The sequence below is a fragment of the Rhinoderma darwinii genome, chromosome 10, assembly GCF_050947455.1.
Source record: "Rhinoderma darwinii isolate aRhiDar2 chromosome 10, aRhiDar2.hap1, whole genome shotgun sequence".
Lineage (NCBI taxonomy): Eukaryota > Metazoa > Chordata > Amphibia > Anura > Rhinodermatidae > Rhinoderma > Rhinoderma darwinii.
The window spans coordinates 17,897,597-17,910,294 of record NC_134696.1 but is presented as its reverse complement, the minus strand read 5'-3'; the positions used below and the strand labels follow the sequence as shown (position 1 = coordinate 17,910,294).

The 12,698-nt window shown below is 41.4% G+C and overlaps 1 protein-coding gene across 2 annotated transcripts in view; it reads right to left on the bottom strand.

The window, feature by feature from the left end:
* Positions 1-346: 346 nt before the first annotated feature.
* LOC142661816 (tumor protein p73-like) overlaps positions 347-12,698 on the bottom strand; it is a 74,573-nt gene continuing 62,221 nt past the window's right edge. For both annotated transcript variants that reach the window (XM_075839411.1, XM_075839412.1), the window contains exons 13-14: positions 10,181-10,274; positions 347-3,671 (exon numbers count right to left, since the gene is read on the bottom strand). In XM_075839411.1, coding sequence (XP_075695526.1) covers positions 3,351-3,671; positions 10,181-10,274 — 415 coding nt within the window. In that variant the 3' untranslated portion in view covers positions 347-3,350. The remainder of the gene's footprint in view (positions 3,672-10,180; positions 10,275-12,698) is intronic.

The window sequence follows — 12,698 nt, the reverse complement described above, 5'->3', positions numbered from 1 at the left end:
CCTAAAAGGGTGTAAGGAAAGCAGAGGCCCAAAGAAGGGAACCCCCTTCAAATCTATGGTGGCTCTGTGGTAGGGCTAAATCTCACGTTACATTGCCTTTTTTAGAGGGAAATTCCATTCCAAGCAATTCTTAGTTCTCTCTTTTTAAGTGACAACCAATTTGGCAGCCGTTGCAGCTCCACGAGGGCAGTCACCATCTTTACAAGAGTCCTAAATGGGAATTCTGCAAAGGTTCAATTCTATGAAGTATATCTATGAACACATGCAGTTCTTAATTCAATAAACTTTATTTATAAGAAGACAACCCCTATAAAGACGCAGAGTTTTTTAGGCCTTGAGACGTGCCAGTGGTCTACCCAGACTGATAATCATCATTCAAATGAAAAATAATTTCCCCCTCCGAAAATGGTGATTTTATTGGAATATTTGTATCGTTCATATAACATTAGCATAATATATAATGAATAAAATTCAGTCTCAAATTATTTACATTGATGCAGTGGTCACAAAGCTTCACCGTTGCATAATATGTGTATAAAATGTCCTTGCCCTGCAAGGTATACCAAGCAACATGTACATAAAACACTCAAAAGAGTTAAAACTCTTCCTATATCATACAGCAGACTGAAAAATATGGCAGAGAAAAAAAAAATGACATATTGAATATACATAGTATGGGCGGCCATTTTGTGGCCTAAAGTTTCTTCTCACAAAATGGCTGCAGCACAGGGCCACATATAAAAAACAATACAGGACAGACAAAAATTGGAGGAGTTAACCATAGCAGCCAATCAGATCACAGTTTTTATTACCTAACATTTACTGAAGAATAAAAACCGATGTGATTGGTCGCTATGGACAACCCCTCCCCTCTTTGTATAATCTGTTTTTCCTACACGAGGCCCAGTATATAGACAATACATAAGAAGTAATAAAAAATATTGTGATATAAAAACAATGGCGCTCATGTATATGAAACGGCGCAGACAAGAAAGTGGAGCCACTGCCCATAACAACCAATTCGATTCCAGCTTTTATTTTTTAAGTCACCCTGGACAAATGAGAGCAGGGTTCTGATTGGTTCGGATTTATGTCTGCACTGGTTTGAGGGCCAAAGTGAAATATGTGGACCGTAACATTCATACGTTTATTAGGTTAACAAAACAACACAGAAGTGATCGCAATGAGCCTCGTGTATAAGGCGTATCAGTGTTGTCCATAGCAACCAATCAGATCATTGCTTTAATTTTCAAATTTATGTATTAAAGCTGGAGTCCGATTGGTTGCTGTGGGCAACCGTGACATTTAAAAAAAAAAAAAAATGTATGCATGATAGCCGCCGGTCCCTTAGATTGTACCGAATATTTTTATTAATCCATTTTAGAATATTCTGCCACCCGCTGCCATGTTCACACCACGATTTTTCCTTCTGTTGGAGGTATACGTCGGGAGGAGTCCCGGCATATACCTACAATGGAAGGCCCCCGACGGATCCCTCTGTAGGGATACAGCGGGATACGTCGCCCGAACTTCCTGGGCACAGTGCTTCTTTAATACTATATATGGAAAGTGACCAAGAGCATCAGTAGCACTCTGGCCGGGGACTCCAGGACTGTAAGAGCCCCTGACATCACTGTCTATATATGGACAGTAACGCCAGGGGCTTCTCCAGTCCTGAAGTCCTCGGCCAGAGTGCTACCGATGCTATGGTTGGGGACTCCGTAGTTGAAAACCCTTGGCATCACTGTCCATACATGGACAGTGACATCAGGAGCTTCCCTAGGGCCAGAATCCCCAAGCTGAGCTCTACCTGATGCTCTTCCCAGGGATTCCAGCCCCAGGAAAGCTTCCCAAGGTATATTTTTAACGCAAAGTGTCATACGTCACACCGCACGGTATACATTTTTTTGTGGGATCCCCCAGGATGTTATAGCGTAGCATACTATGTTATTCCATCCTCCAAAAGCAAGGTATACCGATGAATACCGGCCCGACGGAGACCAAAAGGACACTTTGTCGGGCTAATGAAGCCCTATGGACAAGTTTAGCGCGTACGTAGGGAGCTTTTCGTCACAGCCTTACATGGGTGACACATGGGTCTCATGTATGAAAACGGACTCTCAGACCTTGTTGCCCATAGCAACCGATAAGCTGTCAATTAGACTGTGCTGGAGAATGAAGCAGGCGTTCTGATTGGTTAATATGATGTTTAGAACTGGGGGGGGGGGATTATAAGCTGGTGTCTTTGTTGCAAACTATCCAACATGAAGACAGGGACGAAACGTGGTTTGGGAAATGGACGCATCTTAAAATATCTCCCTGGTAATAACAGCACAACGCAGCAAATTGTGTCCTACTATATACAACTACACAAAAACAACAATTATCATCATTTTCTCCCAGTTCATTATATCCCTTCACAAATACCAAAACTGGTATCCTCGCCCCTGAAGACGAGCGCTTAGCGTCCATCCTCTTAATTAACAGTCCAAAAATTCCGAAAAATTAAATATATCAACAAGTCAAATAAACCACAGCTTGTGAAGGAATAATACAGCATACGGGGTCTGGTATAGGGGACTGCTCACCCCGTACACTGGACTACTCACGACTACTCCACAAACCATGAATACTTTATATTACAGATAAATAAAAGCAACAAGAATATTACGGGACGCAACGTATTTACACCATAGGTTACAGTCATAAATTAAAGATATATAGGCCCCTAAAACGCAGCTGAATTGACTGAACCCAGTTATATATATATGATTTTTTTTTTATAAAAACACCCTTTTCGGTGCAGGTCTTTATATTTCACGTTTTGTCAAAAACATGTTCTCAAAAACCATCAGAAATGTCTAATGAAACACAATGAACAGACACCTGTATGAATACTTATTTTGGCAGTTCATTGGGAAGGAATGTCCTCCATTTTGTACCCTTTGAAGAGTTGCCTTTGTCAACCACGGGCAGACATCTTGGGATACGGGAATCTCCCGAGTTTATGTTAAGCCATAGAGATGTCCAAGATGAGCCAAGAACCCCTCAAAGATGGTTGTCTAAAGAGATATTTCCACTTGTAGCGAATCTGCTAAGGATCTATATCATTGGGTTCATTTTCGTGGTGTGTTTTCAAAAATATCTAGATAATAGAAGCATCATTTGTATACCCGGATCATCTCCTTATCATTGACCCTACCGTCAAACCCACCAGATGGTAACAAAGCAAAGCCACCACCAGTCGGACCACTAGCCTTGGCTTCCAAGTGGCATTATTAAATTTTGGCTTCATCAAGTCGAGAGAATTTGTGTAAATTTTGGTCAACGTCATCCCGATTCTTAAGGTTTTAGTTTATGTCAGACTCGGCAAACTCTTCTTTTATAGACTGTTTTCGCGCCTTGCAGTCGGGTAAATCGAATCCAAAGTCTGCCCAATCATCGGCTCCACTCCGGTTGGGAATGGTGATGGTGTGTCGCACTCGAAAATGTACAGCCTCCATTACGCGCTGGCGCTGGAGCTCACCAGAGCTGCCTATGGAAATGGTGGAAGCGTTACTGCTGGATCGGATCAGCTGTTGGGCTCCATAGTCGTGGCTTTTGTTCAACTCTTGGATTCCTCTCCATATTAAGCCTTTATAGTGCTCAGGAATCTTCAGTGCCCCAAGATCCTGCAAGAACAGACAGTACAGTTTAAGATGGGTCTGAAATATTCCAAAAACATTGGCAAAAATTTGGACGAATTATAATAATGACACGAAAAATTATGGACACGGACAAGAAATACACACTGGGGAATGGGTCAAGGAGAGGGCTACGTGTGTCGGTATGGACAGATATTAGATTAATGTGTCTATGGCCAAGCTATTCAAAGGCGGTAAACTGGTGGCTCAGGATCTTTTTGAAGATCCCCTATTCTAACTGTTCCCCGTTAGTCTATCACTATGTCCACAACTTGCGCTCATAAACCCTACTAGTGTGTACAAGGCCAAACCCTACTAGTGTGTACAAGGCCAAACCCTACTAGTGCGTACAAGGCCAAACCCTACTAGTGCGTACAGGGCCAAACCCTACTAGTGCGTACAGGGCCAAACCCTACTAGTGCGTACAGGGCCAAACCCTACTAGTGCGTACAAGGCCAAACCCTACTAGTGCGTACAAGGCCAAACCCTACTAGTGCGTACAAGGCCAAACCCTACTAGTGCGTACAAGGCCAAACCCTACTAGTTAGAACAAGGCCAAACCCTACTAGTGCGTACAAGGCCAAACCCTATTAGTGCGTACAGGGCCAAACCCTACTAGTGCGTACAGGGCCAAACCCTACTAGTGCGTACAGGGCCAAACACTACTAGTGCGTACAAGGCCATCCATTCAACATTCGCTCAAATTAATCCTTTTTTGTCATTCAAACTGTCCCAGAGCCCAATCCTCATGTAATCAAAGTAAATTATTTAATGCAAAAGAAAATTCTGCCATATCAAGGAAAATATAACCAGCAAAGCCGCCAGAGACAGGCAGATGTCCCACCAACACTGATGGTCAATGAAACGTCTTCAGACCCCATGAACAGGGAACACCTTCCATCCCGTCTAAGAAAATTGAACTCTTCTTGTGTGTAATCTGATGGTTATAAGTGCTGCTTATCTCCCCTACATGAGGCTGCCAACGCCACTTATTAAAACAAGCCACACCCCCTCTACATCTGTATGGCTGGCGGACAGGGCGTGGCATCTGTTAATATGCAGTGTTTTGACTGGAGACCTACTTTAATCTCCACCCCTCATTGACTTGCGGTCCGTAGCTGTGGGGTCCCTCCTGTCTATACAGCACAGAAACAATTAAAGGAGAACTCCACTCCTTACCCAACATATTTACAGTATTCAATAGTTTAAATCTACATAAAATGCTGAATATTGCTGCAAGTACTTGATTTCTGCCTTTTAATTATATGATGGTTTCCTGTTACCACAGAGCAGTGCTTTATGGGAGCTCAGATTACAGTGACACAGTCGGGGGTCAGCGGTTAGGTCACATGACCATAGACAGATTCCAACAGGGAATCAAAGGAATTTTTACTTTCACTTTCATTATAAATGGTGAAGAAAACAACATATAATTCACGATCCATACAAGATAAGTTAAGCAAAGTATTTACAAAGTTACTAAACTCATTCTGTAGATTTTAACCTTACAATGTTGTTCAAAAGGGGAGTTTTCTTTAAAAAAAAAAGTTCCATGCTCCATACTATACATAGAGACAATGGTCAATATAAAAGGTGAGCGTGCTGAGCATCATGTATCAGGTGTCCTTGTTGCTCATAGCAACCAATGTTTCTGAATTGCACTGGAAGATTGAATTGTGGTCTCCGGTTGGTTGCTATGGGCAACAAGGACTCTTTAGCGCCAAGATATAAGACCTGCTTGGATTAATGTTGTATCTTGTGTCTGGTAGCGCCAAAGCCACATAATGAACACGTAAACATGGTGAAAAGTCATTAACCCCTTTAGGACACAGCCTGTTTTGGCCTTGTGGACACAGCCTATTTTTTCAAATCTGACATGTGTCACTTTATGTGGTAATAACTCCGGAATGCTTTTACCTATCCAAGCGATTCTGAGATTGTTTTCTCGTGACACATTGTACTTTATGTTAGTGAAAAAATTTGGTCGATAAATTCAATATTTATTTGTGAAAAACTTCAAATTTTAGCAAAAATTTGCAAAAATGAGCATTTTTCTAAATTTAAATGTATTTGCTTGTGAAACAGATAGTAATACCACACAAAATAGTTACTAGTTAACATCCCCCATATGTCTACTTTATGTTTGCATCATTTTTTTTCACGTCCTTTTATTTTTCTAGGACGTTACAAGGCTTAGAACTTTAGCAGCAATTTCTCATATTTTCAATAAAATTTCAAAAGGCTATTTTTTCAGGGACCAGTTCAGTTCTGAAGGGGCTTTGAGGGCCTTATATATTAGAAAGTTCCCATAAATCACCCCATTTTGAAAACTGTACCCCTCAAGGTATTCAAACCCACATTCAGAAAATATTTTAACCCTTTAGGTGTTTCACAGGAATTAAGGCAAAGTAGAGGTGAAATTTCATTTTTTTTGCCGAAATTCATTTGTAATAAAAAAAAATCTGTAACACAGAAGGTTTTACCAGGGAAACACAACTCAATATTTATTGCCCAGATTCTGCAGATTTTAGAAATATCCAACATGTGGCCCTAGTGTCCTAATGGACTGAAACACCGGCCTCAGAAGCAAAGGAGCAGCTAGTGGATTTTGGGGCCTCCTTTTTTTAGGAATATATTTTAGGCACCATGTCAGGTTTGAGGAGGTCTTGTGGTACCTAAACAGCCGAAACACCCCCAAAGTGACCCCATTTTGGAAACTACACCCCTCAAGGCATTTTTCTAGGGGTATACTTAGCATTTTGACCCCACAGTTTTTTTGCAGAATTTAGTGGAATTAGTCTGTGAAGATGAAAATCACCTATTTTTCTGTGGAAACATAGAATTTTTTCATTTTTACAAGGAATAAAGGAGAAAAAGCCGCCCAACATTTGTAAAGCAATTTCTCCCGATTACGGCAATACCCCATATGTGGTCGGAAACTGATGTTTGGACCCACAGCAGGGCTCAGGAGGGAAGGAGTGCCTTTTGGATTTTGGAGCGCAGATTTTGCTGGATTGGTTTTCAGTGCCATGTCGGGTTTGCAACGCCCCGGAGGGACCAAAACAGTGGAAACCCGCCAAAAGTGACCCCATTTTGGAATCTACACCCCTCAAGGAATTTTTTTATTGGTATAGTGAGCATTTTGGCCCCTCAGGATCTTTTTTAGAGCTAGGGTGACCAAAAAACAGCGATTTTGGCGCTTTAAATTCTTTATTTATTACAGCGTTCACCGTGCGCAATAAATTACGTTTTAATTTATTCTGCCGGTCGGTACGATTACGCCGATACCATATGTGTATAGGTTTTTTTACGTTTTGCAGCGTTTGCACAATAAAATTAAGTTTCTATAAAATTATTTATTTTCTGAGACACCATATTCTGAGCCGTAACTTTTTTATTTTTTCGTCAAAAAAGCTGTGGGAGGTCTTGTTTTTTGCGGGACTGGTTGTAGTTTTTATTGGTACCATTTTGGGGTAAATGCGACTTTTTGATCACTTTTTATTCTATATCTTGGGAGGGGTGGTGACCAAAAAATAGTGATGCTGACAGTTTTCGTTTATTTTGTTTGCGGCGTTCACCGTGCGGAAAAATTAACATTATAGTTTCATAGATTGGGTCGTTACGAACGCGGCGATACCAAATATGTGTACTTTTTTTAACGTTTTCATTTTTTCCCTATAATAAATGACTTATTATAGGAAAACAAAACCTTTTATTTTTACACTTTTATAAAACATTTTTATTAACTTTTTTTTACTTTTTACACTTTATATTTTTGTTTATTAACTTTTCTTTTACTTTTAACACTTTATTTTTTTGACCTGCAGCTCTGATCGCTGCTAGAATACATTACACTACCTAGGTAGTGTAATGTATTCCAACTGTCAGTGTGACGTCACAGTCACTCTGACAGTTGGTCAGAGGCTGATCCTCATAGGCTGACATACATGGCAGACCTGGGGGCCGTTGTCTGGCCCCCGGGTGCCATCACAAGCATCAGAAGCCCCCACGATTGCATGGGGGCTGCTGATGCGCTACAAACCCGCTACATGCGGAGATCGCAATCGAGCCCCGCATGTAACGGGTTAATTGCCGAAATCAGCGGCGATGAGCCGCTGATCGGCAACACTGGAGAATGTCAGCTGTCGGGGACAGCTGATCTCCAAGTTCCCGATGCACACTGTCGCCGACAGTGTGCATCGGGAACGGCACAGTGACTTTCTGTCACTCTGACAGGAAGCCTATCAGGACCAGCCGAAGGTTGGTCCTGATGGGCTTCCGTCCATGGCAGACCCGGAAGCCATTGTTTGGCTTCCGTTTGCCATACTAACTATCGGCAGACCCCGCGATTTCGGACGGGGGTCTGCCGATATGTTAGAAATCCCTAAAATTCGGCGATTGCACCCGATCGCCGAATTTAAGGGGTTAATGCGCCGAAATCAGCGGCAAAGGACCGCTGGCCGGCAAGAGGGGAGTGTCAGCTGTCGGCGACAGCTGACCTCCTGGTTCCCGGTGCACACTGTCGCCGACAGTGTGCACCGGGATTAACTCAGTAACTGTACATCCTCGTGCGGGAAGTAACTTCCCGCAACGACGGACAGTTACGTCCTGGTGCGGATAGGGGTTAATGTTATGTTCCTAGACACTAATAATGTTTTACTGTGTGATATGCATTGGGGCAATGTAAAAAGGACTGTAGAAGTAGCAACCAATCAGATCGCTGGTTTTATCCGCAAATAAATTGAAGTAAGGGGTCACTCTGCATAGTAAGGAATTGTGTATATATAAAGGTATTTTCTAATAAAGTATATACATTTATACGATTTTCTTGCTCCTGCTTCCAACTATACAACTACTATGACTCCCATTAGTAAAGGTAACAATTTAGGTAATAGAAGTAATTAGTATTTCGTATAGTAGTGTATGGAGTTCTCTAAAATGGCTTCGTCGTCGTTACGATAAAATATATATTCTATGTTGCCGCCTATAGTGATTGGCTGCCTTTTATCTAAATAAGTCCAACGTTTTGTGCTGAATAATTTCTGATACAAAGCTTCAAATCCTCCGCAAAGCCATAGATTTAAATGATAAAATTCTGACTGCCTGCAGCCACCACTAGATGGAGCTGGCTGCATCCTGCTCAGATATTGAACTCAATAATAAGCTCTTAAGCTCCCCCTAGTGGTGGCTGCAGGGAGAGATAATTGTATCATTTCAATCTATGTCTATTTGGAGTTGTGAATTAGAAATATAGACCTCTGACCACTAGGTAGATATATTAAGAAATGAATCAGCATGTTGAACCTAAAAAAACAAAACACATAGTGTTAAAAAGTGGGCATTCACTTTAAGGATAATTCTAAATAAAGGGAGATGTTGTAGAGACAAGTGAAGACAATGGGGCAGATTTACTAATGCGGTTTAAGATTTAGAAAGCGTAAAGAGCGTAAAAGACCAGGCAGTCAGAATTTGCGCCAACGTCATTATATTGGTGCATGCTGTATGATAAAAATTGGCGCATTTTGCTAGACATCCTTTTATCTGTTCTTTTTGGGCACAAGGTTTAGGCGCAATCACATTAATAAATCTGCCCCATTGTATGGAGATTCACATTCGTCTCAGAGTATAATGAGAGTTACATGATCTGATTGTTCTCAGTGACTACCAGTGTCCATAGCATCCAGGAGAGCCATTGTAGTCACTGAAACTACTTGTCTAAACGTTGCTAGGCAACAACCTTTAAAGTGGACATGCCCTCTAAGTGATAGAAATAGGACTGAACTTTCTACTCTGTCTTTCTGGCTGTTTTTCTTTTTTTTTTTTTTTTTTCAAGAATTGTGGAGATTTAAAGTTGGAGTTAGAAGTGGAAAGCAAAGAAAATTTAAATGTCAGGGAATGTAAATTAGAATGTAAGATGGTGGAAAGATACACAGTGTTCCTGAGATTTCCTTGTATTAGAGGAACACTGGGAAAAACAGAGAGAGTGGGAAAAACAGAGAGAGCGTGCATACCTAGTGCAGAGCCTAAAGGGGGAGGAGCATGACACAATAATTCTCTCTTTAGTGTTGTTTGATTGTTGAGTGTGTCATGCTCCGCCTCTTCAGGCCCAGCACTAGTCATTACATAGTGTATACATTATTCTTGGAGTGTCCTCCACCCCGCTCTTGTTTTTACAGTCTACAGTTATCATACACAGTCTGTTATTATGGGCGGTAAGATAATTGAGGAGTTTGGGGGGGGAAGGTGGCAAGAGGTTCAGATTATAATTTTTTTTCCATGAGATCCTTCCATTTGATAGAATAAACATGGACGACGGCGTTGACCATGCAGGTGTCGGAGGACGGGCACGTGTTTCACTTTCTATTGGTGGCAGTGATACATCTCTGGTTCTATGGCCGCCTCTTACGCTATACGGTGACTGCTTGCCTTATTGCCCCCGCTGTTTTATCTACTTATAAGGTCCCTGATTAGAAGAGGTTTCCCCTCCCAGCATTTACCTCCATAGTTAGGTTCTGCAGGTGGTATATATTCTGTAAACCTTGTGATGTGAAATACTCGATGCAGTTTGGACACCCCAGTCCTGTCAAAAAACTGCAGAAACAAAAAAGGTTTGGAAAAATAAAGCAGAATTAACTGACAGATAAACCATGGGTTCTCATAACAGGAGATGAAGTTCACAGAGCTGTCTATGCCAATCAAGGGCACTGCAGGAAAAACTGGTGCAAAGGGAAAAGGTGCTGTAACCGATATCAACCTATAAGAGCATACGACTATTCTAGAAGGAAACGCTTGATTGGTTGCCATTGGGAAGATCACCATTTTATACTGTTCTGATGTCAGGACGTCTGACTGTATAAAAATACTCCCCATAACCCTCAATGTCTAATGTATTTACAGCATATGTTTACTATTAAACACCAAATTGATATAATCTACATAAAGTGGAGTCATTTTTTAAATACATGACAGTACTTGTCTTGTATTGATTCGGAGGTACGGCCTGTATTATACTCCAGAGCTGCACTCACTGTTCTGCTGGTGGAGTCACTGTACATACATTACATTACTTATCCTGTACTGATCCTGAGTTACATCCTGTATTATACTCCAGAGCTGCACTCACTATTCTACTGGTGGAGTCATGGTGTACACACATTACATTACTTATCCTTACTGATCCTGAGTTACATCCTGTATTATACTCCAGAGCTGCACTCACTATTCTACTGGTGGAGTCATGGTGTACACACATTACATTACTTATCCTTACTGATCCTGAGTTACATCCTGTATTATATTCCAGAGCTGCACTCACTATTCTGCTGGTGGAGTCACTGTGTACACACATGACATTACTTATCCTTACTGATCCTGAGTTACATCCTGTATTATACTCCAGAGCTGCACTCACTATTCTGCTGGTGGAGTCACGGTGTACACACATGACATTACTTATCCTTACTGATCCTGAGTTACATCCTGTATTATACTCCAGAGCTGCACTCACTATTCTGCTGGTGGAGTCACTGTGTACATATATTACATTACTTATCCTGTACTGATCCTGAGTTACAGCCTGTATTATACTCCAGAGCTGCACTCACTATTCTGCTGGTGGAGTCACTGTGTACATACATTACATTACTTATACTGTACTGATCCTGAGTTACATCATGTATTATACTCCAGAGCTGCACTCACTATTCTGCTGGTAGAGTCACTGTGTACATACATTACATTACTTATCCTGTACTGATCCTGAGTTACATACTGTATTATACTCCAGAGCTGCACTCACTGTTCTGCTGGTGGAGTCACTGTGTACATACATTACATTACTTATCCTGTACTGATCCTGAGTTATATCCTGTATTATACTCCAGAGCTGCACTCACTATTCTGCTGGTGGAGTCACTGTGTACATGCATTACATTACTTATCTTGTACTGATCCTGAGTTATATCCTGTATTATACTCCAGAGCTGCACTCACTATTCCACTGGTGGAGTCACTGTGTACATACATTACATTACTTATCCTGTACTGATCCTGAGTTACATCCTGTATTATACTCCAGAGCTGCACTCACTAGTCTGCTGGTGGAGTCACTGTGTACATACATTACATTACTTATCCTGTACTGATCCTGAGTTACATCCTGTATTATACTCCAGAGCTGCACTCACTATTCTACTGGTGGAGTCATGGTGTACACACATGACATTACTTATCCTTACTGATCCTGAGTTACATCCTGTATTATACTCCAGAGCTGCACTCACTATTCTGCTGGTGGAGTCACGGTGTACACACATGACATTACTTATCCTTACTGATCCTGAGTTACATCCTGTATTATACTCCAGAGCTGCACTCACTATTCTGCTGGTGGAGTCACTGTGTACATATATTACATTACTTATCCTGTACTGATCCTGAGTTACAGCCTGTATTATACTCCAGAGCTGCACTCACTATTCTGCTGGTGGAGTCACTGTGTACATACATTACATTACTTATACTGTACTGATCCTGAGTTACATCATGTATTATACTCCAGAGCTGCACTCACTATTCTGCTGGTAGAGTCACTGTGTACATACATTACATTACTTATCCTGTACTGATCCTGAGTTACATACTGTATTATACTCCAGAGCTGCACTCACTGTTCTGCTGGTGGAGTCACTGTGTACATACATTACATTACTTATCCTGTACTGATCCTGAGTTATATCCTGTATTATACTCCAGAGCTGCACTCACTATTCTGCTGGTGGAGTCACTGTGTACATGCATTACATTACTTATCTTGTACTGATCCTGAGTTATATCCTGTATTATACTCCAGAGCTGCACTCACTATTCCACTGGTGGAGTCACTGTGTACATACATTACATTACTTATCCTGTACTGATCCTGAGTTACATCCTGTATTATACTCCAGAGCTGCACTCACTAGTCTGCTGGTGGAGTCACTGTGTACATACATTACATTACTTATCCTGTACTGA